The sequence below is a fragment of the Artemia franciscana genome, chromosome 8, assembly GCF_032884065.1.
Source record: "Artemia franciscana chromosome 8, ASM3288406v1, whole genome shotgun sequence".
NCBI classification, from domain to species: Eukaryota; Metazoa; Arthropoda; class Branchiopoda; order Anostraca; family Artemiidae; genus Artemia; species Artemia franciscana.
The window spans coordinates 38872049-38899795 of record NC_088870.1 but is presented as its reverse complement, the minus strand read 5'-3'; the positions used below and the strand labels follow the sequence as shown (position 1 = coordinate 38899795).

The window sequence follows — 27747 nt, the reverse complement described above, 5'->3', positions numbered from 1 at the left end:
TTACTACTAATCTACTAACTAATAAGAAGGCTACAAGAACAGCTGTTTCTGCTAAAATAGTTTATAAAGATGTTTTATGTTGGAGATTTTGTTTTTATGCTGCTCGTGGCCCCACCGTGACCCTGTTTCAGTTGTTTTACGAAAAAGGTCCGTTTTAAAATTATTGTTCATTTCATGCATCTAACCATTTTAACCCTAAACTTTTATTTTACCTAAGTTTCTATTGACCCGATACATTGACTAATGACCCAATACAATACATATGACCCAATGCTCTATTCAAGTTCAAGTTCAAGTTCAAGTTCCTTTTATTACCAATATCCATCCATTTATAAACAAAAAATATCCCAAAGGGCTCAATGGCCCGTTATTTGGGAAAAAAAAACAACAAAACAAAACATAAATAACTATTAATTACATTCACACTTAAAATATATTTAGAGTCTACTCACCAATCCTCACCCGAGTACAACCGGTCTCCGCACCACCTACTTACAAAAAATAAATAAAAATAAAAAAATATATATACATCGAGGATCCAACACTCACACCACCCAAATCTAAATAAATAAATTCAATCTAAATAATTAAATAAATAAATTAAATCTTGATAACTAAACAATATAAATAACTGATTAATATTATAATTTAATTTATTTTTTTTTTATTAAAAAATTCTTCAACCGTTTCTTGAAGGATCCTATGGTACAGGACCGTCGAATCCCAACAGGAATGGAATTCCAGGCACGTCCGACAGCAACTATCAGACCAAAGTCCGAGCGCACTGCAGGGGTGGATGGCACTAGCACATCATCCTTGTTTCTAGTTTCATAAGGACTGACATTTCGAACAATTTCAAAAAGCCCGGAAAAACTTGATGGAAGGTCTCCACGGAAATACTGAAACGCAATGAAAGAGAGGTGTAATGTATGAATATCTTTAATCTTCAGAAGTTCAACAGAAATATGGGTGGTAGACTGAAGAACTTTTGCTGCTTTCAGTTGGAGATTATGTAAAGGTGTAAGTACAGATGGAAATGTTGACATCCACACTGACGAGCAGTAGCATAAATAAGGGTAAATAAGAGAGAAATATAATAGACGAAGGATAGAGAAAGGAAAGACTCGCTTCAGCTTTCGAATAATTCCAAGGCCTCGAGAAACCTTTAATCTCATTGACTCAGTATGCCGTTTGAAAGATAGATTTTCATCCAGAAGTATCCCAAGGAATCGAATAAACCGGTCAGCTGGGCGGGATATGGATCCCTTAGATGTTTTAAGCTCTGTCACTGTAGGGCAGCTTTTGCCTATGCGGGAAAATATAAGAAGAAACGATTTTTTTACATTCAAAGCTAACAAATTTGCATCAAACCAACGATATATATTTTCTGCCATCAATTGTAGCTTGAGGATAAGAGATGATTCATCAGGTGCTGCAGCCCCCAGGGTGGTGTCGTCGGCGAATGCAAAGAGTTCTTCATGTTGACCAGGCGTATCCAAGGCTTCAACCACAGCATCTCCTTTCTGGCACAAATGACAACAGAAATCAGATCGTGGGTTGCTAAATAGTCGATAGAGGTCGTTGACATATATGAGGAAAAGGGATGGCCCAAGAACTGAGCCTTGTGGCACTCCATATTCGACTGGAATATGCTCATCAGAAGCTTCAACTGCAATGGATCGGCCAGTTAGGAATGAAGAAAACCAGGACAGAGCTTCTCCACGAACGCCTTGATGCGACAACTTACCAATAAGTATCTCGTGTGTGAGGCTGTCAAAAGCTTTCTTCACATCAAGGAATATTGCCGCAGGTATAAGGCCGAAGTCTAAAGACTGTCGTACAAAATGAAGAAGCATATTACATGCGTGTTCTGTTGAGCACTTCTCCCGAAAACCAAATTGATGCCGATGAAAAAACTTCTTCGCGTCTAGGAAACTCAGCAAACGCTTTAGCATAGCCTTTTCAAATATTTTAGAAAAGACGGACAGAAGAGATATAGGCCTATAGTTCTCCGGGTCCTCCTGGTCACCTCCTTTAAATAGTGCTATCACTCGTGCCAACTTGAGACGCTGAGGGAATATTCCGAGCTTAAATGACTGGTTAACTAAGTGGCACAGTGGTGTAATAATTGAGGGAAGAATCTGTTTGATTAATTTGGCCGGAATTTGGTCGAATCCAGATGAAGAATTTTTCAATGACGAAATTATTGTTATCAGTTCCTGCTCCGTAACTGACTCAAGAACCATTGACTTTACACAGGAAGGACCGAGGAACTGCTTCCAAGTTCTAGAACTTGAAGAAGGAACCACACCTAACGCCGTTGTTTTCCCAACCTCAGCAAAAAATTTAGTCATCTGATGTCGTACTTGGTCTTCATCCAAGAAAAGCTGATTCTGAACACTAAGTGATTTAGGGAGCTTTCTAGGTCTTGCCGATGGTTGCGTAACTTCCTTAATTACATCCCAAGTTTTCTTAATATTTTTGCCGCAATCCGCAAACCTTCGGGAAAAATATGTAATTTTAGCTTTTCGAATCAGAGTTTTAAGCATTTTCCGGTATAGTTTAAAAGTCTCTAATTTAGCATCACTTGGTCTGTTCCTATACTCTTTCCAAAGGTTCTGTTTTCTCTTTATTGACTTTAGTATTCCAGCTGTAGTCCATGGGGCTATGGGTGTTGATCTCTTAGAAAGACTTGGTTGGGGTGTTCGGCAATGGTGGATAAATTTCTTCTTTACTGTTTCATAAAAAAAAATCAAAAGCCTTATTATAATTTTCTAAGCTCACCCTCTCAGGTATTGTAAACTCCCATGACGTAGTGAATAAATCATCTTTGAGCTTTTCGATGTTTGCTGGTGTATATCGGAATCTTGGTTTATTATCAGGGACTATTCGGCGGGCAGACCGGGGGAGTGGAAGTAAAACTCCTACTGGAAAATGATCCGATGTATCTGATAGTAGCACTTCATTTTTTACAGAATGTATAGATGAGAACACATTGTCAATTAAGGTTGCAGATTGGTTTGAAATTCGTGTAGGGATATTTATACAGGGAGTTAACCCAGACGAGATTACTAGTGCCAGTATATCACAAGCCTGACTCGATGACATATCCATCATGTCAGCGTTAAAATCACCCATTAAAATTATTTCTGCCTTTTCAGACAATACTTTCCCAAGAACAATCTCTAATATTTCCATAAATTGTTTCATTGATCCGCTTGGAGATCTGTATATTTCGCCAATTATTATCTTTTCATTGGAGCTAGTAGCCAATTCTATGAACAGAGATTCAAATACCCGTTCAACGTTTATAGACAGATCATCTCTTCTTACAACTGCCAGATTACTCAATACATAAAATCCTAGCCCCCCCTTTTTTGCTATCTTTCTATTTAGAAATATTGAATTATATCCGGGTATATCCATAAGTAGCTGGTTCTTTTCATTTAAAAAAGTTTCACATAATCCAATAATTCCAGGGCGAGAATTCTTACATATAAGCTGTATATCATCCAGGGAAGAATTCAGCCCTTGAGCATTCAAATGCACAACCCGGAGGACATCCTCCCACCGAGCCCCAACATCCCATAGCCCAAACTCCTCCACAAAATTACTATCAATCATATTATCTAAATTTTCATCAAAATTCATATTCGGTGTTCTTCCTATCGGGTTATTCAAAATTTCATTAAAATTTACTCTACGACTTTCATATTCATCTAATTTCCTTTTCGTGAGATTAGCGTCAGTCCTCGATGAAAACTCAATTTCATACATTACTACTTACCAATATAGGTGATGAATAGAGACCACGCTGTAGTCGAGTGAACACGGGTGACGTAGACATCCTAATGACAGCAAATTCATAAGGCGAAGGCACGAACTTGAATTTTCGCTCTGGAACGGAAAAATATTTACAAGTAAAAAAGTAAAGAAAAGAGTAAATAACATGGAAAGAGAGAAATATAAGAAAATAAATATATAAAAAAAAACATAGATACGCACATTGCAAAAGAAAGCAAAAAAGGAGTAAATAATATAGTAAATAGAGAAAAGGAAAAATAGGACAATAACTAAAAAAAAAAAACACACACAGATACGGACGTTGCAAAAAAAGAGCAGCAAAATTGCATCCCCTCACTTTACTGAGGCGAAAATACTCGATAGTTTACGTCACGCGTCAGAAGCACCATCACTAATAACTGCGGATAAAACCAAGGCGAGGGGGTCATGGCATGCATCACTGAACTTAACCCAGTTTGAGCTAGAAGTTTTTTTTGTTTCTAGCCATAGTTTAGTACCCTGTTGCATGACTTTAGTTTGAGATACTTTCTCAGCGGTTACTTTGGAATTTCGAAGCTTGTAAGCCGTACTCAAAAGTTCTTTCCGACGTTTTGCAAGTTCAGATGGTAGGTCATTACTGATGCTCTTTCCTGTGCCTTTTAGGCTACCAACACAAGCCATGATCCTATCTTTATGCCTAAGATTCAGAACAGAGACAAAAATAGGGTCCGAAACGGGGCGAGAGTTCGAGCGGGAAGGGCGCTTGGTCTTGTTTCTAATTCTGTACATTGCCGTGAATTTTATATCCTTCGAGTTTTGTACTGGCATTCCTGATAAAAAGTCGTGGACTGTCTCTTCAATATTCTCACTATCCTTATTAGGAATTCCGTGAATCAGCAGATTTTTGCGTTTTACGTACAATTCCGTACTCAAACACTGTTCTTTAACCGCTATAATTGCATTTTTCAAATCAGAATTCTCTTGTTTCAGAGCTGAATTCTCTATACGAAGATTTTCGATCATTTGCTTTAAGTCATCCATACGCTCGTCGAAATGCTTTTTTGTGACCGACATCGTTAATTATGCAGTAAAAATTCGCCTCCGTAAATGAAATTAGCAAAATGACATTTCAAAGGGACTTACAGGACTCTTTTACTTTTAATCACACCAGCTAAAATACTTTCATTTCTACTTACGCCGTTTTTTTTTGCAAAATGTGTCTGTCTGGTGTTATCTGATTAGTCAAGGATAGATATTCTGAGCGGACGTAATTCACAGGCTTTTGCCTTTTTGATGAAAATTGTTCTTGCCTTGAGATCCGTTTGGTCCAGGATACATGTCCTCTGAGTTTCAGGCCGAATAAAAAAGAAACAAAAACAGTTTTTAAGTTTAAATTATAAGTTTAATTAGTTAATAAGTTAATAAGTTTAATAAATTAAATTATAAATTTCGAGTTTTTAAGTTATATTTTAGACCCGGGGAACCTTTTACTCTGTTCTGTAAAGCCCAGGAAGTAAGAATTCTCAAAATCTGGGAGTACCGGGGCTCACCGCGAGTTCATAGACTAGTAACCTCCTTTTAGTCTGGTCTAATGAAAAGTATCCATACAGTCAACTTCGGAATTCCTTCTATGATTCAGATTTAGCAAGATGCATCATGCCCGCTTTTTCTACTAGAGCTTATCTTTGAAAAAAATGCGGATTGTATAACTTAAGCCGACTTGAATAATTTTGTCCCATAAGGAGTGGATGGATAGAGTGGAATGTGCAAGGAGTGGAAGGATGCAGAAGGTTCAAGGAGCAAGTCGAATTCGTGTCCTGAATAGAGCGAGGAGGGGAGAAGCTTGCACAGCCTGTGTTAGCCACAGATGACTTGGCACTGCCATAAGTTGTTAATAATTCTAATAATATAGAGCTGATAAACCGTATCTATCCTTGACCTGCGGACCTGTTTGTGTTTCAAGAAGGTATTTGACAGAAAGTAAGTGGTTGTTACTCATATTTGTCCGTATGGGTTTACTACTACAGCTGTCTACTCATTATTTAACTAAAGCAATAAACAAATTTTCTAAAGTTGTGACTGCTTCGTTACATTATATTTCCAAGGTTTGGTTTTATTATTTAGTTTTTGGTCCTTTGTATCCTTTTATCTTGGATCGTCATTAGTGATTTGCAGAATTTGCTTGATTCTTCCAGTGGTGGCAGGAGAAGGTCAGAACTCTGTCTCCATATTTGCACCTATTTCTCAGCATTATGTTGTTTCTCATCATCACCATTATTTTCTCATCATTATGCTCTATCTATCAACTCTTTTGGTCATGGGTGTGGACTTTCTATCTCCAACCCCCTTTGGTCAACCCTGCAAAGGCTCCGTCTTTAGCCTTCTTTGGTTGGTAGGCTCAGCCCGATTAAGTAGGCATTAAGCGCTCTGTATCCAACCCCTATTGGTAAACAGTGCGAACTCTCCATATCCGATCTCCTTTGCTCGGTGACACTTTATGATAATCGTATATCAACTCAAACTGTGTGTCAACAACTAATTGAATTTAAGCCGGATTAACTCTGTACCTGTTTGGAATAAATAACGAGTGAAATACTTTTGAACTTGTAATTGAAACTTGTTAGATAAATTTATAAACTTGTATATGATTACGACTTAAGGATTATTTATGGATTGTGGCTGTGAGTTAGTATTCAGCACTACTATCATCTGAGTCGTGCATTGAAATATTCAGATTACTTGCAAATCACTGGATTACTAGCCCCACTCAAAGATAAGTTATTATTTATTCTCATTGCATTCATTTAGCCAGTGTGGATCATTTCATAATTGTGCTTATTGAGAACTTCTCTGTGGATATACCTTTTTCACTTAATTGATTTTGGACTGATGCCGAGCCGTGAGTGAAATTTGCTTATCATGGACAATTGGAATACCAGTACGCTTTATTATTGCCCAGTTTCGAATTTTGCTCAGCACAATCTCGATGAGGGGTTGGACCATCAGTCTATTGTGAAATACGCTAGTGATTTTTTCCCGTATGAAGATGTTCTTGGAGCTAAGAAACTTTTATATAGTAATTGCTTCCCAGATGAGCCTATACCTCGTCGTTCGGGACCCAGTGCTAAGAATAGCTCATTGTCGGACATTATCGCTACTCTTTCTCGCTGCTCTGCAGAAAATATTGATATTCCAGAGTTCGTGATCAAATCCCCCTCTGAAGTCCCTAGCATTCCGGCGTCAGCTTATTCTATCCTTACCGCCAAAGTCAACCAGTGCCTTGATCAGTTAAAATCGCTTGCTCACCTCAATAGTCCAACAACGTCTATTAATAGTTCTTTGGTCTCAGATAGTAAGGGTACCAATCACAAACCCTCGTACGCCGTTGTTCTTCAATATCCGCCTCCAGAACTAAGAGACCCCGTTTCTCGCAAGGAAAAGCTTGATTCTTTCGCCGGACATGACGGTATTGTGTCGGTAAAGTCCGATCTGGTAAGGAAAAGATGGGTTGTTGTTACGTGGGATAAAGTTTCCGCCAATTCTCTTGCCGCATCTGCTGTTGCGAGCTATCCAAATATTCTTGCTAAAGTGATTGATCGCAAACCTCTTGGAGTAATTAGGGGACTTCCCGATAGTGTTTCTAGCAGTATACTCATCTCCGTTATTCCTGGTCTTGTTGAGGCCAGCCAGATCGGCTCTTCTCATACATTCCGTTTAGAGTTCCTTGATTCCGCTGCACTAAAATCTGCCATCGCTACAGGTCTGCGCTTGGGTTACGAGTCTTTTAAAATATCGGAATACAAAGAATTGGCCAGACGGTGTCTTAGATGCCAAAGTATCCATCATTCGTTAGCTGACTGCCCATGTGCCCCGAATGAGATTAAGTGCTCTAAGTGTTCTGGATGCCATTCCAATACTAAAGACAATCCTTGCTTAGAGGCTCCGAAATGTGCCAACTGCGGCGAAGCTCATGTTTCCTATAGTATGAATTGCCCAGTGATAAAACGCGCTCTGAACTCTGCTCCAAAATGAACCAAGCCACTATTTTCAGTTTTGCTTCTCTTAATATTAACGGCACAAAAGACAAAGACTTGTTAATTAATAAATTATTAGTCCATGACATAGTGTTCTTGCAAGAACATTTTTTGACCAAATCAAACGTTTCTAGCCTGAAGCGATCTTCTGTCCACCATTTTTTTTCGCAAGAGGCCAAGAAAACTAGAGGCCGCCCTTCCGGTGGCCTAGCAATTTTTTTCCCTTCCCCATCAAAGCCCTCTGTGATTCATTGTGATGATAACATCTTAGCGATTCAATGTGACAGTACCGCCTTTATAAACGTTTACTTACCTTGCGATCGACGTTCTATTGCATCGTTCACATCTTTCGCTAAATGTTGCTCCAGTTTAAAGTCTCTACTGGAAAGTCTACGTTTGAAAGACCTAAATTGGGTTTTAGCTGGTGACCTTAACTGTGACATTCTTGGTACCTCCGATAGATCAATCCTCTTGCTAGAATCACTTCCTAGCATATATCACGTCGCAGTTAAGAGCCTCCCATTCACGTATACTCATAACAGGGGCTGTTCAAAATCAAACCTGGATCACGTGATCTCTTCCAGTTCCAGCTTAATATCATCGATTGTCAGGGTGGACGAAGAGAAGATTGATGACAATCACCTTATTCTTAGCTGTAATTTGTCCTGTGAGCTATCTGGCAAAATACTTTTGGCTCAGCCGAAGTGGCATACGAAGTTGAATTGGGATCGTGCTATTGTCCCACTATACCTTGCTACGCTAACTGCTTTACTGTCGACCATAAAAGTGCCATATCATCTGCTGCAAACGTCAGTTTCTTCGCCTTCAAGTAGAGTTGACCTAAATTTCTATTATTGTCAAATCGTTCATTGCCTTAAATCAGCTTCCAAAGCTGCAGTGCCTGTGGAAAAAGTTAGGATTGGTACAAGAAAGCCTAATTGGAACGTTGATCCTGAAGTAAAACGTGCTAAGCAAAAAGCCAAATTTTGGCTACGTATGTGGATATCATGTGACCGACCATCTTCCGGAGCTGTTTTCTTTGTGAAACAAAAGTGTAAACTCGAATATAAGGCCAGTTTGAAGAGGGCACGCTTGAATGCATGGCCAGGGCCCACCGATAAGGCCTCCTGGAATAAGGTTATTAATAATTAGAAATGTTCCCCATCTACCCTATCTGGTCTCCAGCTAGCTAATTTTGTTGATCATTATAAGCGTGTGTTCAGTGTATTTAACAGTTTTCTTCAGTCTTTTTATTATAAGTTGCTTAAACCGCTTTTACCATACCGTCTCCTGCAGGCTCATGTCAAGCCTGTAGCAATATCTGAAATTCGCCGGGCTTTAAGAAAAATTAAGCGTTCAAATAGCCTTGATGGTGACGGCCTTTCTTACCGATTTTTTGCTTATGATTGTCCTGCTCTACTTAACCATCTACAAATAATTTTCCAGTCTTGCTTAGCACAGTCGCTTGTTCCTGATAGTTTCCTTTGTGGCCGTGTAACGTCTATTCAAAAGCGAGGCAAGGAACCCATGTCATGTGTGAATTATCGTCCCATTATAGTTTCGTGTTTCTTAAGTAGGTTGCTTGAACATTTGTTACTACCAGAAATTGAGTCGAATTGTGATTTTACGCCTTTTCAATTTGGTTTTCGGAAAAGTTTCGGTTGCTCCCATGCACATCATGTTTTAAGCCGACTCATGAAAGATGCCGTAAAAGCTAAAATGTCTTTATACTGTCTTACTGTTGATATTTCTGGAGCTTTCGACAATATTGTGCACTCTCAGGCTCTATTTTCCCTTGCGTCTTCAGGTGTTAATCCTTCCGTAAGTTTATTGTCTTCTTGGTATTCAAAGTCTAAAATTCAAGTTACCTGGAATGGCCAAATATCTGACCCGGTAAAAATTAATAAGGGAGTTCGGCAAGGTGCCGTATTGTCTCCTAGTATATTTAAATGCGTGCTTGCATCGTGCCTGCGTCCCCTTAAAAGTTCTGTTTTTTAGGGTAATACTGGTTTGTCTTCTATTGCATATGCAGATGACGTTCTTCTTGTTGCCCGGACTCGCCGTGGATTGCTTTCTAATTTTACTATATTAACCAATGAACTATCTAAGATTGGACTGTCAGTTAATGCGTCTAAATGCGAGTTTATTTGTTTTAATAGCCCTTATGCGGTCACTCCATTCGTTACTGGGACTGCAGTTCTACCATGTTCTTCTTTAGTTAGTTGGCTTGGTCTGTGTTTCGGCCCAACACTTTCCTCTACCTGTTCATCCCTAGTGAATCAAGCCGTCAAAAACCTACGCGTCGCTTACGGAAAAATTATCTCCAAACAAAAGCCGTTACAACCGCAATGGTTTGTGCATGATTTATAACTCTTATTTCGCCCCTGTGCTTTTGTTTTTATCAGGCATGGCTCATCTGTTTCGTAAGAAAGATCGACATACTCTACGTACGGCTTATTTCAAATATTGCAAATTCCTCCTCCGGCTTCCTAGATGACACCGAAACAAAAAAATAATTGCTCGATTTGGTTTAATTGATGTGCCTTCTCGGATTCGGTCTTCCAGTGATGATTTATGTAAAACGACTATCAACTTCATTCACGTTTATGACCCTCTGCAGCCTTTTTTCCATATTGATACTGGTTAATTAGTCGATGTTGTCTTTTGTTAGTTTGAATTTTTTTTTTCTTCGCTGTTTATCGTTTTTGTTTTTGTTTATTTATAATACTCCGTTCTTTGTGTTTTTTATACTTTTACGGGTAATAAAGTTCATTCATTCATTATCTTCCACCAAAATTTGGCATTTAACGGTTTCTAAGCTTGCTTGCAATAGATCTATGGCTACTATAGGAGCATGAAAGGTCGAAATCAAAATATATTTAATAAATAATTTTTAAATTGTTTGACACTCGCCAAAGCTGGAAATATTGGGTTGAAGTAAGGTTCGGGATCAAAGTAGTGCTTCTTATTGGCACAAATTTGTGCAACTAGACATAAAAAGAATCCAATGCTTATGACGACCTTGAACCTTGGAGACCTTGCTGAAGTCGGGACTATCGGGCTGAGTTCTAAATCTTTTCAAATGCATCAAGGCGCGGGCAAGCCTATAGAACTGGATATAAACTTGTAGACAAAAGGATGTAGATTTGGAGGCTCTCAAAGCTGGGCATACATTGTGCAAACTCTTGGCTGAGTTGAATAACTAAGGGATGGAGGCTCCTGTTTCCAAAATTAAATATCTACACAATTATTTTTCTATAATAAGGATCTAATACAGAATATGAAATGAAAGTCATAGGAAAATTTGCTGTTTAATATTAAGTTCTTAAGTTAATATTAAGTTAAGTATTAACTTAATACGATTTTTTTTTTAGTTTTATCCACTATGTGTTTTATACACTTAGTTTCATTGGCCTTCGAGTGGTTCGACTGTTCATAGATGCGTCAAAGAAAGACGTCCTGAATGAATCATAAGTTTTTAATGGTTTTATGCTTAAAAAAGAGTTCGTTACATCATCGCTGTCACTCCTAAAGACCGTATCTCGTATTTCTATAGTCTCGAAAAATTGTCAAAAACAATTTACTAAGCTGTTCTCAAAGGGAAGGTCAGTAGGGTAATTTACGCTCACTCACAGATTGATTCTCCTGATCTACATTATGCTGCTGATCCACCTTTTGATAAATCAAATTGATATTTGAAATTGTTTTTCTTGTACCGGTGGAATATAGATTTGTTTACTTAGTAAGGAATTGATACTATTTAAAAAAACAAAAACAAATCAACAACAAATACAAAATAAAAGTTTTATTTCCACCTTAGAAAACTTTTCATCAATTTATTTAAAGGAATAAAATTGTCATGTTCAGAAATTAGTTTGGGAAAGACGAGTCTATTGCTGGGTACCAGCCCACACTTCTTTAATTTTTAGACCAAGAAAAATCCAACTGGAAAATCCCTTAGACAACTGAATTTTAATCCCCCCCCATCACTTCTTTTTTTAGTATTATGATGACAGATAGATAGATAGATATATAGATGACTGTTGCAAAAAAACAAAAACAAAAAAGACACGGGGTCAATTGTTGTTTTACGCTCAGAACAACAATTCAACACTGCATACAAAATAAACAGTTTTATCTACATTAAAGACAGACCGCCAGATGTAATTCATTGGTAAGTAAAAAATCTTTATTCTGCCGGTACAAGAATGACAATTTCTGTTATATAAGGCCCGATCAGGCCCATAGGGGGTGCACTAGGACCAAATGCAGTTGCTAACTCCTTAACACTACCCTTTCGATTGCTCCGAAGTCAATTCGATATAGTTCTTATTCTTCACTTAGGATATTTATTGAATTCGCTAGTTGCTTTATCAACATAATTATCTCTTTGACATTCTTTCCAAATAGTAATTAAATGAGACCCGCTTTAAATTAGATTGTTTTCTCGTCTCACTCCGTTAAAGTTAATGTTAAAGTATCTAATATCTTATTAAAGTGCCATTATCTATATTTGTTATGATTCTTGCTTTTGTTTCCAATAACAACGACAATTGTTTCATAAAAGGTGAGGCGAGACTCACTCAGTCCTGACTCGGCTGCAGAAGAGCTATCAGGCAAACGAGGTCGAAGAGACTCGAGACCTCATCTCTCACCAGATAGTGATAGTGCTATGTATGAGGGTAGCAGACTCCGTCGTCAGTCAACAACCACAGAAGAAAACTTCAGGTACGACAATTCTTTGTTTAATTACTTCACAATAAGTAAGTTTAATTTAATCAGGGTTTTGTAAAGGATTCTTTAATGAGATATGGGGTTTCATTAGCGATGTCTAGGGCCCCTCAAACCGTTTTGACATAAGATTTGAGTTTTTTTTTGTTATTTAAAGTACAATTTTTCTTTTGGTTCTCTCTTGCAACTTTAAGGTAAGTATTAACATGTAAATTTTCTTTCGGCAGTCTGATTTAATTTCGGGAAAATGTATTATTTAACATATTATTTCGTTCGGCAAACGAGGTCGAAGAGACTCGAGACCTCATCTCTCACCAGATAGTGACAGTACTATGTATGAGGCTAGCAGACTCCGTCGTCAGTCAACAACCACAGAAGAAAACTTCAGGTACGACAATTATTTGTTTAATTACTTCACAATAAGTTAGCTTATTTCAGTCAGGGTTTCGTAAAGGATTCTTTAATGAGCTGTGGGGTTTCATTAGTGATGTCCAGGGCCCTCAAACCGTTTTGTCATAAGATTTGAGTTGTTTTTTTGTTATTTAAAGTACAATTTTCCTTTGGTTCTCTCTTGCAACTTTTAGGTAAGTTATTAACCGGTAAATTTTCGTTCGGCAGTCCGATTTTACGTCGGGAAAACTTATTATTTAAATCAAAAACATAAAAGTTTCTATGAGCAGCATTAAGAGTAATCCGTAATGTGTTCTTTTTAAAAAGTAGTTCTAAAAGGGAGTATTTTTTTGAATTTTTTTTAGAGTCTTGAGAGAATTTCACATTCACATTAAATGTGTTCTATTAGAGTTCATCTCTGTAGTTCAAAATCAAGTTTTGTGACTACCTCTGGCACCGGACAGCACTTATCTTCTATATTACAGAGGTATTTCTGCTCGCCATCTACACAACCTTTTTTGCAAGAAAAACTCAGGTTTTTATGAGAAAAATTTTTCTGAGAAAATATCAGTATTCTATCCGAATGGAGATAACAGGGAAGTTAATTTGTTAGGGTATTTTACTAAACATCTGAAACAGGGGATCGATTAAATCATTGTGCTTAACACAACTTCTACAGCTGATGCTGACTTCAAGAATCGGAAAAAAGCCAAACATTAGCATAAGGAGCGAGTGGTAGATGAGAGGCAGCCCCGCTCATATACGGAAAAAAAATTTAGTTTTAGTTTCAATGATGCTTCTTACCTTTAGTCGGAAAAACTTGTTTCTTATTTAATTTCTCATTGTTTATCAAATCATCCCGGGATATTCCCTACCCCCTCTGTGAAATATTTTCCCCAAAAAGTTAATCCTCATGAAAATTCTCCTCGTTTAAAATCCCCTTGTTGCGTAAAATTCCCCCTCCCCCTCGAAAACAATAACAAATTCCGAAAATTTACCAATAACAAATACTATATGTTGACAATGGACAAATTGCATAGCTCACATGTCTCTTCTAAAGGGCTGAGGGGTTATGTCATTCCCAAAGTTATAGTTACTTAACTTTTCAACTCTGCTAAGTCAAGTGGCTATCTCAATACTTTGATCGGATGTCATTGGAGAAAAAAAAGGGCATGGGAGGGGGGTTATTTGCCGTTAAATTTTTTGGTCATTTGAAAAGGGCTCTAGAACTCTTAATATCTGTTTAAATGATCCCTCTCTCAAGGGTTGATATGATCCCTCGGGTCATATCAATACGACCTCCCATGAAAAAAAAAACAACAACAATAAACAAACACGTATCTATGATCTTTCTTCTGGCAAAAAAGGCATGGAAAAAGGGATGGGGGCCTAGTTGCCCTCCAATCTTTTTGACCCCTTAAAAAGTACACTAGAACTTTAATTTCTATTTGAATGAGCCTCTCACGATATTATAGGACGATTACCCCTGAAAAAAAAATTAATAATAACCACGCATCTGTGATGTTTCTTCTGGTAGAAAATACAAAATTCAACATTTATTTAGATAGAAGCTTGAAACCTCTACAAAAGGGTTCTCTGGTACGCTGAATCTGATGGTGTGATTTTCAGTAAGATTTTATGAATTTTTGTGGTGTTTCCCCCTTTTTTTAAAAATAGTGCAGATTTTCTCAGTGTCGTAATCTTTGATGGGTAACCTAAACTTAATGGAACTACATGTTTGAAATCAGCATAAAAATCTGATTCTTTTGATGCATCTGTTGGTGTCAAATTTCCGTTTACTATTGAACTGCGTCGCTTCTTACTTAAAGTTTGCGATCACGAACTGTTTGATTAAGTTCAGACGGGGCTCAATCGTTTGCAAAACAGAAGTTTTAGTGCCCTTTTTACCGGTCAAAAGTCATCTCAGTGGGCAGCCAGCACCATCCCCCCACGCCGTGTTTTCCCCAAATGCTTCTGGTAGAAATTTTGGGAAAGCTGTTTCGTGCAAAATAGTCCAAAGATCAAATAACTATGTTTATGGGTTGGACATTCCCCCAGCCCCAGGGCAATGACTGTAAGTAATGCAAGTTGCTCATTGTTAATATAAGGTTTTTATGGAAGGGTGGCAGTGAAAAATTTGGAGGGGGCGCCTTTGCATTAAAATCAAAAGTTTTACTGCCCTTTTCAAGATTCAAAGTCATCTCAGAGGGCAACCATCCCCCTATCACGCCATGTCCCAATCACGCCATAAAATCACAAAAAAACAAAAAAACTCAACAACGGAAAAATAAAACGTGAAAAAAGCTGATAAAGGATAAAATATAAGCAAAAAAGCGTAAATTAAAGAAAGACAGGAACCCTAGCAACTAATTCCATGGGGGAGGGAGGACTATTATTAGAGGTGAATTTAAGCCATATTAAGAGACATTTCTGAGAGGTTTTAGTGAAAATACCTCGTTTCTTTGAGCCAAGACACACATTTGAAAAGCACACATTTGAATAATATTTTTCTTCGTATTTCGCATAATCTCGTTAGAGGTAAATTTAAGCCACATTAAGAAATATTGCTGAGAGCTTTTAATGAAAGTGCCCCGTTTCTTTGACTAGGTGTTAGATTTAAATCCACCTCCACCGAAAAAAATCTTTCACACCCCACCTTAACTTTAAGCTGTAGAACGTCCAAGGCAATTAACGCCAATGTAGCATACAGTGGATGGTAGACGGCACCCTCTGGCACCTCTAATCATCCTGAAGCCATTCTCAGACATTTTCTTGATAAAAATTATGCTTTAAATCCATTGATTTATGTTTTAGCAGTGTACCCCCCACGTGAGGCCCCCATGACCATTCACGCTATTGTCGCAAACTACGGATGGCAAACAGCACCCTCATCACTTCTAAGGCATTTATTAAATATTTTCGTGCTAAAAATCATGCTTTAAGTCCACCAGTTCGTCTTTTCTCAAGCCACCCTCTTGTTGTACACCATATCAGTTCACGCCATCGTGACACAATATGGCTGGCCTGTGGCATCCCTTTGACATTCAATGCCTTGCACACAGCATCCTCTGGCGTGCATTGTCACACGTAAGACATTTTTCAGGCATTTTTGACAAATATTCGTTTACACTAGAATCGAGCGTTTAAAATTAGAGGAAAATTGTGACAGTTGACGCCAGAGTGGCACAATGTACACACGCCTGGTGTGAATACAAATACAAACATAGGGGCAGGCAAACACACACTCAAACACACACAGAGACAGGCAAAAACACAGTCAGACACACATGCACGATGACAGAGTGACAAGGAGGACGACCAGGAACAAAGAACGTTATCTCGCTAGCAAATGAAACAAGCAAACGAAGAAAATTAAGAAAAATTTTTGCATTTGGTACAAGATGGGTCATAAATTTTAAAATTCCTACTACAAGGAGGGCAACTAGGAACAAAGAATGTTATCTCGCTAGCAAATGAAACAAGCGAACAAAGAAAATTTATAAATTTTTTGCATTCGGTTCAAGATTCGGATCAGGATTCGGTCAGGATCAGGAACAAAGAACGTTCTCGCTAGTAAACGAAACACGAAAACGAAGAAAAAAGAGACAATTTTTGCTTTCGTTTTAATATGAGTAATAAATATTAACTTTCTTATTAAAAAGAGAGTAACCCGGAACAAAGAAGATTTTCTCGCTAGTAAATGGAACACGCAAACACTCAGAGTCAGACACACACACAAGGACAGACGCAGAGACATGCAAACAGACGTTCAATCACACAAAAACACACACAAAACACAATTAGACATACAAACACACAAAGACAGGCACGGAGACGTGCAAACAGACTTTAAATCACACAGACACGGTGGGAAAGAGACAAAAGAACAATCAGAAACACAGTCAGACACACAAACACACAAAGACATCAGAGACATGCAAAGAGACGCTCAGTCACACAAACTCAGTAGGAGAGAGACAAAGAACAATTATAAAAACACAAAGTCAGACACACAAACGCACGGACACAGACACAGAGACATGCAAACAGACGTTTAATCACACAAGCATGGTGGGCGATAGACAAAAAACACACACAAAAACAGAAGGTTAGACACCCAGACCCACAAAGATAGGCACAGAGACATGCAAACAGATGCTCATTCACAAAGACACGATGGGAGAGAGACAAAAACACACAGAAAAACACACAGTCGGACACACAAACACAGATAGACAGGCACAGAGATAGACAGAGACGATCAACCCGTTAGGTCTCAAAGGGTATCCGCAAGAAATGCAATGGTTAAAATCAGAAATCAGGTGACCTAGTTTTCCGACTTACTCAATTGCTGCTTCGTTTGTTTTAGTGAATGAATTTTTCCTTTTGTTTCTCAGTTGTTCGTTAGTATCCGTCGATGCCAGTTCATGTTTGCTTGGATTTTGATTTTAATTCTTTTAATTTTTGGTCTTTTATTGAATTTTATTTAATGTTTTGGTGGTTTTTTTTTCATTGGTTTTGTTGTACTCTCCGCGTTTGTTTTTTGGTTTTTGTTTTTTTCTTGATCGTATTATTTTTTTTTGGCGCTGAAGAAGAGAGGCGGTTGTTCTCTCGAAATATTTGCTTTCTGTGTTTTCTTCAGTATTTTCATTTGGCCTTTAAAAACCCCATTTTGATCGATGAGTGAGACAAAAATCACACACAGAAACACGTAGTCAAACACACAAAGACAGGCATAGAGAAATGTAAACAGACGCTCAGTCACACATAAAGAGTGGGAGAGAAACAAAAACAAACACAAAAAAACTAAGTCAGACACACAGAGACATGCAAACAGACGCTCTGTCAAGCATGCATGGTGGGAGAAAGACAAAAAATACATGAAAACACAAAGTCACACCTACAAACACAGAAACATGCAAACAGACTTCCAGTCACAAAGGTATGGCGAGAGAGAGACATAAAACACACACAAAAACACAAAATCCGACACACAAACACAGACGGACGGGCCCAACGACATGCAAACTGACGCTCAGCACACAGAAACGGTGGAAGAGAGACAAAAAACACACACAAAAGCAAAATGTCAGTCGCACAAACACACAAAGACAGGCAGAGTTACATGCAAACAGACGCTCAGTTACATAAACACAATTGGAGAGATGAAAAAACACACAAAAACACAAAATCACACAAACAAGCACGCATAGACAGGCACAGAGACATGCAAACAGTCGCTAAGTCACAGAGACATGGTGGAAGGGAAAAATACACACAAATACAAGGAGCTAGACACATAAACACACAATGACAGACACACAGACATGCAATCAGACGCTCAGTTACATCGAAACGGTGAGAGAGAGAAGAAAAACACACAGAAACACAAAGTCAGACACACAAAGACAGGCACAGAGGCATGAAAAGTGACGCTCAGTCACACAGTCACGGTGGGAGAGAGACAAAAAACACACACAAAAACACAAGATCAGACCACTAAACACACAAAGACAGGCAAACAGACACTCAGTCACACAGTAACGGTGGGAGAGAGACAAAATACACACTCAAAAACAAAAGTCAAAGACATAAACACACTAAAGCAACCAGCTATTTATCCAAATAGACGCTCAGCGTCACAAGTGTGGTGAGAGAGAGAAAAACACAGAGTCCGACCCACAAACTCACAAAAATAGGCAGAGAGACATGCAAACGGACACTCACGTACACAGTTGGAGAGAGATGAAGACACCCACAATAGCGAAAATTCAAACAAAAAAACACACAAAAACAGGCAAAGAGACATGTAAGCAGACGCTCGGTCACCTAGACACGGTGAGAGGGAGACAAAAACTTACACACACAAATACGAAGTTAGACACACAAAAACACAAAGGCAGTCAGAGATATGCAAACAGACGCTCAGTCAAACAGACACTGTGGTAGAAAGACAAAAACACACACAAAAAAAGAAAGTGGGAAACAAACGAAGAAAGACGAGAACAGGGACATGCAAACAGACACTCATTCACACAGGCACGGTGGGAGAGAGACAAAAGACAAAAAACGCGAAGTCAGACACAAACACATAAAGACCGAGCCATGCAAACAGACGCTCAGTCACACAGGCGCGGCGCAGGAAAGTGACATAGTACTCACAAAAAACACAAAATGAGATATACAAATACACAAAGACAGGCGCAGAGACTTGCAAACAGACACACAGTCACAGAGACACGGTGGAGGAGAGACAAAACACGAAGTCAGACATACAAACGCACAAAGACAGGCACAGAGACTAAAAAACTCACAAAAAAAAACAAATTCAGATGTACAAACACGCTAACACTGGTACTGAGATATTCAAACTGACAATTAGACACACAGGCACAGGCACGATGGAAGAGAGACAAAGAAGACACATAAAAACACAAATCAGACAAACAAGGACAGGCAAAGAGACATGCAAACAAACGCCAAGTCACTCAGGCATGATGGGAGAAAGAGAGACAAAAAAAACAAAAAAAAACACAAAGTCAGCCACACAAACACACAAAGACAGACACGGAGACATCCCAACAGACGCTAAGTCACACGGGCACGGGGGGATAGAGACAAAACACACTCAAATCATGAAGTCAGACACAAAAATGCCTATAAAAGGCACAGAGACATGCAAACAGACGCTCAGTCACACTGACTTGGTGGGAGAGAGACAAAAAACATATACAAAAACACAAAGTCAGACGCACAAACACACATAGACAGACATAGAGGCATGCAAACAGATGCTCAGTCAAACAGGCACGGTGGGCGAGAAACAAAAACATCCGCTGAAACACAAAGTCAGACACAAAAATACAGGCACAGAGACATGCAAGAGACCTTCAGTCACAGAGACACGGTGGGAGAGAGACAAAAAAAAATGCAAAGACAAGCACAAAGACATGCAAACAGACACTCCGTCCCACAAGAACGCAGTGAGAGAGAGAAAAACACACAAAAACACAAAGACAGACACTCAAACAGAAAGACAGACAGAGAGACATGCAAACAGACACTCAGTCATACAGACATGGTGGGAGAGAGACGAAAGACACACACACAAACACAAAGTCAGACGCACCAACACACAAAGACAGTCACAGGGACATGCAAAAAGATGCTCAGTCACACAGGCACGCTAGGAGAGAGAAAAAAAAATACACAAAGTCAGGCACACCTAATCTACCCATGGTCGGTTAGAATATGTTAGGTTAGATGGTGCACCATCTAACCTAACTTAACCTACCCTTTGTAGGTTAGGTCAACTAACCTAGTATCATGCAAGAAAAAAGGTGAATCTTTAAAAAACGGTCTGAGTTTTCATGAAGTATCTATGTGAATCAAAGTGTTTTTCTAGCTTTTCAACAGGTCTGCTGTAGCTACCCAGGGGTTCGACACTTTAGTTGCAGGTACCTGGGTTAGTTATAGGATGGTTGCAGGTGCTCAAGCTGTGGGATTAATACTTTTAGTGCTAAAGTGTATATTTGTTTGTTTGTGTGCCTGACAATGTGTGTTTATTTTTGTGGTTGTATTTTGTCTCTCTCTCACCGTGCTTGTGTATTTGCGGTTTTTTGCATGTCTCTGTGTCCGTCTTTGTGTTTGTGTGCTTATGGGTCTGACTCTGTGTGTTTATTTGTCTTTCTCTCTTTGTGCCTGTGTCTTTGAGCGTCACTTTTTGTTTGTGGGTTTGACTCTTGTGTGTTTTTGTGTGTGTTTTTGTCTCTCTCTCTCATCATTCTTGTGTGTCTAAGCGGCTGTTTACTTGTCTATGTGTCTGTCTTAATGTGTTTGTGTGTCTGATTATGTTTCTTTGTATGAGTTATTGTCTCTCTCTATGCTTGTGTGTCTGAGTGTGTGTTTGCATGTCTCTCTGCCTGTCTTTATGTGTCTCTAAGTCTGCCTGTGTGTTTTTGTGTGTGTTTTTATGTCTCTCTCCCACCTGTCTGTCTGACTGAGCGTCTGTTTGTATGTCTCCGTGCCTGTCATTATGTGTTTGTCTGTCTGACTTTGTGTGTGTTTTATTGTCTCTCTCCCTCTGTACCTGTGTGACTGAACGTATGTTTGCATGTCTCTCTGTTTATCTTTGTGTGTTTGTGTGTCCGACTGTGTGTTTCTGTGTGTGTCTCATGTCTCTCTCCCTTTGTGCCAGTTTGACTGATCGTCTCATTGCATGTCTCTCTGTCTGTCTTTTCGTGTTTGTATGTCTGACTTTGCATTTTTGTATGTTTTTTTGTCTCTCTCTACCCGTGCATGTGTTACTGAGTATCTGTTTGTATGTCTCTGCACCTGTCTTTGTGTGTTTGTGCGTCTGACTTTGTGCTTTTGAGTGTGTTATTTGTCTCTCTCCCACCATATCTGTGTGACATAGCTTCTGTTTGTTTGTCTCTTTGCCTGTCTGTGTGTGTTTGTGGCTGAGTTTGTGTTTTTGTGTGTTTTCTGTCTCTGTCCCACCGTGCCTGTGTGACCGAGTGTCTATTTGTATGTCTCTGTGCCTGTCTTTGCGTGTTTCTATGTCTGACTTTGTATTTGTGTGTGTGTGTTTTTTTTGTCTTTCTCCCACCGTGCCTATGTGAATTATCATCTGTCTGCATGTCTCTGTGCCTGTCTTTGTGTGTTCATGTGTCAGACTTTCTGCTTTTGTGTGTTTTTGTCTCTCTCCCACCGCGTCTGTGTGACTGAGCTTTTCTGTGTTTATGTCTTTTTTCCCTTCTACTGTGCCTGTGTGATTGAGAGTTTGTCAGTATGTCTCTGTGCCTGCCTCTGTTTGCTTGTGTGTCTGACTTTGTGCTTATTTTGGTGTTTTTGTCTCTCTACCACCATGCCAGTGTGACTGAGTGTCTGTTTGCATATCTCCGTGCCTGTCATTGTGTTTTTGTGTCTCTGACTCTGTGTACTGCCGTGTTTTCTTTACTAATGAGATAGCGTTCTTCGTTCCTGGTTACTCTCCTTTTTGTAAGAAATTTAATATTTATGACTCATACCTACACGAAAGCAGTGAGGGTCTCTTACTTCCTTTGCGTGTTTCATTTACTAGCGAGAAAACGTTATTTGTTCCTGGTTGTTCACCTTATACTAAGAAATTGAATATTTATGACCCATGTTGAAACGAAAGCAAAAAAGGATCTGTTTTTCTTTGTTTGCGTGTTTCTTTTGCTAGCGAGAAACGTTCTTTGTTCCTGGTTGCCCTCCTTGCACTAGGAATTTCAAAATTTATGACGCATCTTGAAACGAATACAAAAAAGTGTGTCTTGTTTCTTCGTTTGTGGGTTTCGTTTTCTATTGAGAAAACTTTCTTTGTTTTTGGTTTCCCTCCTTGTCGCACTCTCACAGTGCCTATGAGTTTGACTGTGTGTTTGCCTTCTCTCTGTGTGTTTGCTTTACTATGTGGTTTCATTTTGTGTGTTCACACCAGGGGTGTCATCTTTGGGTATATTGTGCCTCTCTGTGGTCAATTGCCACCAATCATCAGAAAAAACTCTATTGTTAATTTTTCTCTAAGTTTAAACGATCGGTTCTAATGTTAACGAAAAAATGCCTGAAAAATGTCTTATGTGTGCCGGGTGGCGTGAATTGACTCGGTGTACCACGAGAGGGTCGCTTGAGAAAACACGAACCAATGGGTTTAAAGTATGATTTTTATCGTTATAATATTTGAAAAATGCCTTAAAATGATGCTCAGTAGATGCCAGCAGGCCATTTGCCATCCATAATAGGCCACGGTGCTGTAAATTACCTTGGACTAACACGTTCTGTGGCTAAAAACTATGGTACGACTGTGAAAAGGCTTTTTGGTGGAAAGGGACTGAAATCTAACACCTAGTCAAAGAAATGGGGTATTTTCGCTAAAAGCTCTCAAAAATATATCTTAATGTGGTTTAAATTTATCTTTAAGAAGATTATGCGAAATACGAAGAAGAATAATATTCAGATTTGTGCTTTTCAACCAGGAATGTATTGTCTTGGTTCAAAGAATTGAGGCATTTACACTAAAACCTCTCAAAATGTTTCTTAAAATGGCTTGAATTCACTTCTAAGAATACCCCCCCCCTCCAATCTGTTGCTAGTGTTTCCAACTTTCATTAATTCGCGCTTTTTTGCTTATTTTTTTATCGTTTATCAGTTTTTTTCATGTTTTTTTTCCGTTGTTGAGTTTTAATCACCTTTTTCCGTGATTTCATTGCTTTATAATGTTTGTGATGCTTGGCAATCAGGAATGCATAGTTTTTGTTCAAACAAATGAGGCATATGTATTAAAACCTCTAAAAAATATCTCTTCATATGGTTTAAATTCACCTTTAATAACAATCCCCCTCTCCCCTGGAATTGGTTGCTAGGGTTCCCACTGTTTTGCTTATATTTTATCCTCTATCTGCTTTTCACGTTTTGTTTTTCCGTTTGTTGAGTTTTAACTGCTTTTTCTGTGATTTCAAAGATTTCTAATGATTTTTAATTAATAAAATTTTTATTTACAATAAAAAGTCTATGTCTTATATGGCCATTTGAGAATAAAAATCAAAGTGTTGTCTAGATCACGTGTCAGGAAATATCTAATGTTTATGGCCCTGAGGTAAGTTGACCAAAACAAGTCTCACGTAAACCAAGTGACAGTGAAAGCCTTTTTTCTAGTTGGATTATGAAGGTTCTTGAACCAAATCAAGGCATGCCAGATTACATTATCTTTAATGAATTCAACAAGCGATGAAACAGCTTATCATGTAGAAAGTAATCCTTGAATCAAAATAACGTAAATTGCTTCTTGGTCCAGCTATCTAGAGCACAGTTCCATTGGGGGAAAATCTCCTTCGATTCTTCCTAAAATGGACAAAATTTTTTGGAATATAAGGGTTAACTAATAAAAAATGCCTTGAGAAAAAATGAAATCTTGAAAATTTTTTTGAAGAAAATGAAATCTCAAGGGAAAAAACACTTTGAAGAATAAAACACCTTGAAAGAAAAATGAAATCGTGAAGAACAAAAACATTCTCAAAATATTATGCAACACCCCAAGTTTGCGTTGTCATTACGTAATACTCACGTATGTGCCGTCATTACGTAACACCCACGTGTGTGCCGCCACGTATGAACCGTCATTACCTAACCACCACATATGTGTTGTTTTCAGTTACGATTGGGGATTTTCCGCTTAACTATCAGGCCCTTAGCCATAACAAGTCCTATTACGTAACAAACAGGTGTACTTTACCATTGCAGATACACTAGAGTATTGCATAAGACCCAGGTGTGTGGAATTAAATCTTGAGTGAATAGCCGTTGAACATCTCCGTGATAAACGGTGAAGAAGAGAAGAGTAGCACATATAGCTGCTGCAAAACTTAAACACCTCTCTACTGCAGGGGCTGTTGAAATTAAAAAGTGGTTATGGGCAGCCACCCCACTCCTATGCCTTTTTTTTATTCACCCTTCATTCAAAACTTCCAATCAAAATTTAGAAGTAGAAATTTTGTTAAAAATAGTCGAAAGCTTCAACAACTATGCCTATGGGGAAGACATAACCCCCACAGCTGGGATATGGATGCTGAACACAATAAAACACACTGTGTTTGGGCTGGTTGTTAGAAGGACGTATCATCAATATCTAAGGAACGGTTGAGGAAATTAAGTTGACATTTTTAGGGGATGTTGAGTGTGATTGTGAAGAGCTATTGGAAGGCAACCAGCCCATTATGCCCTTTTTAGATTCTCCCTTCTCTCATCACTGCTTAAAATTTTGAAAAAGTGATTTTGTTCAAAACAGTCAAAAGCTCTAGTAGCTATGCATCCGGGACTGTAATGCCCCTCAGAGCCCCAAGGGCAAAGGTTGTAAATTCTGCAGTTGGCCTTTTTACATGCAGGATTTATCATTAAGGAAAGTACGGACGAATATTTTAGTTGTTTTCGAAAAAGCTAAGGGTATTAATGGGAAACATCGGGGAATGTTGAGGGGCATGTTGAACTAAACCTAAGGATAGTATGTACACCCCCTTTATCAAAAAGATGTTGCATATCACAAGAACAGCTGAATTTTTAAGTTTAAATTTTCAGAGTATGTTGAGAAGGATGTTAAAAAGTGGTCAGAGGGCAACCAATCCCCCTTTTCTTTTTAGTCATATTCTTTCCAAAGATATCCTATCAAAATTTTGGAATAGCCATCTTCTTCAAGTAGTCGAAAAGTCAAATAACTATACCTCCAGGGATGGCGTAATCCCCATAGTCCCTGAGGCAATTGTTGTAAATTATCTAAGTAATCCATTATTTATATACAAGGATGGTTATTGTGAAAAGGAGGTATATTGATCCTGGGTCTCCAAAAGGCTAAAGATGTTAATGTAAATCTTTTAGAAAATGTTGACGGGGTGCCAAACAAATCAAAGCACGCTATATGCAGGAAAGTTGTCAAAAGAACCAAAAGCAATAGCTTAGGAGCGGCTAAGGGTATTAAGTTGAAACTTTAAAGTCATATTGAGAGAGATGTGGAAAAGGAACAAAGGGCAGGCCGCCCCCCTTTTGCACTTTTACATAATCCCCGTAAAACCGATAGAGACATTCAAAAGCTATTTTATTCGAAATAGTCTCAAAGTCTAAAAGCTCTGCTTCCTGAGATATCATGCCTCTGCAGCCCCCGGGACCAGTAACATAATTCATGAAGTTTGTCCATCTTTTACATGCAGGGTTTATCACTGGGAAAGGCGAACATTTTCGATCCCTAGTATGTTCAAAAAGGCTAAGGGTATCGGGGGAAAATTTCAGGAAATGTTGAGGGTTATGTTGAGCTAAATCAAAAGAAACTACATGTATCCAAGCTATCAAAAAGAGGTATCTGTAATATTTATGAACTGACAAAAGCAACTTGAAACTTTCAGGGCCACTACTACTGCTGCTATTATTGTTGCTGTGAATGGCTGGGACTGTTAACATGACTTCTTCCAACTGCAACCGTGGCTGCTTGTAAATGCTACTAGGACTACTTGTGACTACCTTCGGGGAATATTTAGGAGGATGTTGAACTTCGAAACTTTAATGTTGAAAAAAATATCACTTTGCGTAAAGAGCAAGGCGATGAGGAGGGGACAGCCCCTTTCATATACTGAATAATTTTTTGTTCGTTTTAAGTTTTAATGCCGCTCCTTACTTTCAGTTAAAAACTTGGTTTTTATTAGTTTCTTAACGTTTTTCAACTAATGCAGGTACGAATTTGGCTCACCATACATGAAAATAAAAACTGTATATAAATTTTGGCAGATTTATTCCGGATATGAATGGCTGCCTCCTCCTCAATACCTTGCTCTTTACTCTAAAACTGTTAGCACTTTCAAAAAAGCTTTCTATTCTATTTAATTGGCCTTCGTGCTTCAATTTAGTAAATAGTTAAACTTTAGAGTAAAGAGCAAGGTATTGACGATGGGGCGGCCCTTAATATATCAAATAATTTCTGTTCGTTTTTCAGACAAGGCCGGTAAACCTGGCTCACCTTCTATGAAATATACCCTTCCCCCTCATGGGAAACTCCTCTGTGGAAATTTCATCCTATGTAAAGTGCACCCCCCCCTTCAAATTCCTTCCAGATAGTTCCATCCTCCCTGAGAATCCCACCTCCCCGTAAATTGCTTGCAGACGATTCACCCTGAAAAGCCTTCCTTATCATTCGTTCATTTGAATGAGAGTTTAATCTCTGATCGGTTTCTCGATCACTCCAGAAATGCCCTATTCCTTAGAAATTGTTTCCCAGAAAACAAAACACGCGGGAAAAAGCCCTGGAGTAATTTACCTGGAACATCTCCACATAAAATATTTAGCAAAGAGAATGTAAGACAATTAAAAAAAAAATCGTTTAGTAATTCTATCAAAACCCTCCAGTATAACATTTACCCTGGAATATTCACTCCCCAGAAATGTTGAAATGTTTCTCCTCAAGAAAGATTCTCTCCATAAAAATCCACCCCAGGGACGACCCCCCCCCAAAAAAAATGGCTGTATACTTCGGAATAAAAATACTATACGTAAACAATGGACGAATTTCATAACTTACAGGCCTCGTTCCACGGACTGTGTGTGTCGTTTTAAACCTAAACACATAATTATTTGATTTTTCAACTATACTGAATACAGTGGTTATTTAAATGTTTTGATCAGATTATTCTGGGGGAAAAAGGGTGTGAGAGGGGTACAGTTGTCCTCCAAATTTTGTTCACTTGCAAAGGGCACTAGAACTTTTAATTTCCGTTCGCAACGAGCCCTCTTCTGGTTTCAGGACCACTGGGTCGATACGGTCACCCCAGGGGAAAAACATAATAAAAAATAATAAAAACGCATCCGATATATTTTAATGGTAAAAAAAAAATACAAAATTCCACATTTTTGCAGATAGGAGTTTCAAATTTCTATAGTAGGGTTCTCTGACACGTTGAAAATAAGTCAAATTTTCTCAGGCTCGTAACTTTTGATGGGTACAACAAAACTTAATGAAACTTAGGCCTATGTATTTGAAATCAGTATAAAAATCAAATTTTTTGATATATCTCTTGGCATCAAAATTATGTTTTTTTAGTTTTGGCTACGATTCAGCCAGGTCGCTCCTTACTTACAGTTCGTTACCGCGAACTGTAACGAACTGCATCATTTGCGCTTTACTGAAAACGAACTATATTACAAACATTTTCTTTGGTACTTACAACGTTGAAAATAAAATAAAATTACAGTGAAATAAAATATTTAACAGTTGAGCTTTCTGCAATTAATATTAGTATATATTAAATGTTCAGTT

At 38.4% G+C, this 27747-nt stretch overlaps 1 protein-coding gene across 2 annotated transcripts in view; it reads left to right on the top strand.

Annotated features, from left to right (window-relative positions):
* Positions 1–27747, top strand: part of LOC136030399 (uncharacterized) — a 224900-nt gene that overhangs the window by 89005 nt on the left and 108148 nt on the right. For both annotated transcript variants that reach the window (XM_065709345.1, XM_065709344.1), the window contains one exon: positions 12385–12545. In XM_065709345.1, the coding sequence (XP_065565417.1) occupies positions 12385–12545 (161 nt within the window). The remainder of the gene's footprint in view (positions 1–12384; positions 12546–27747) is intronic.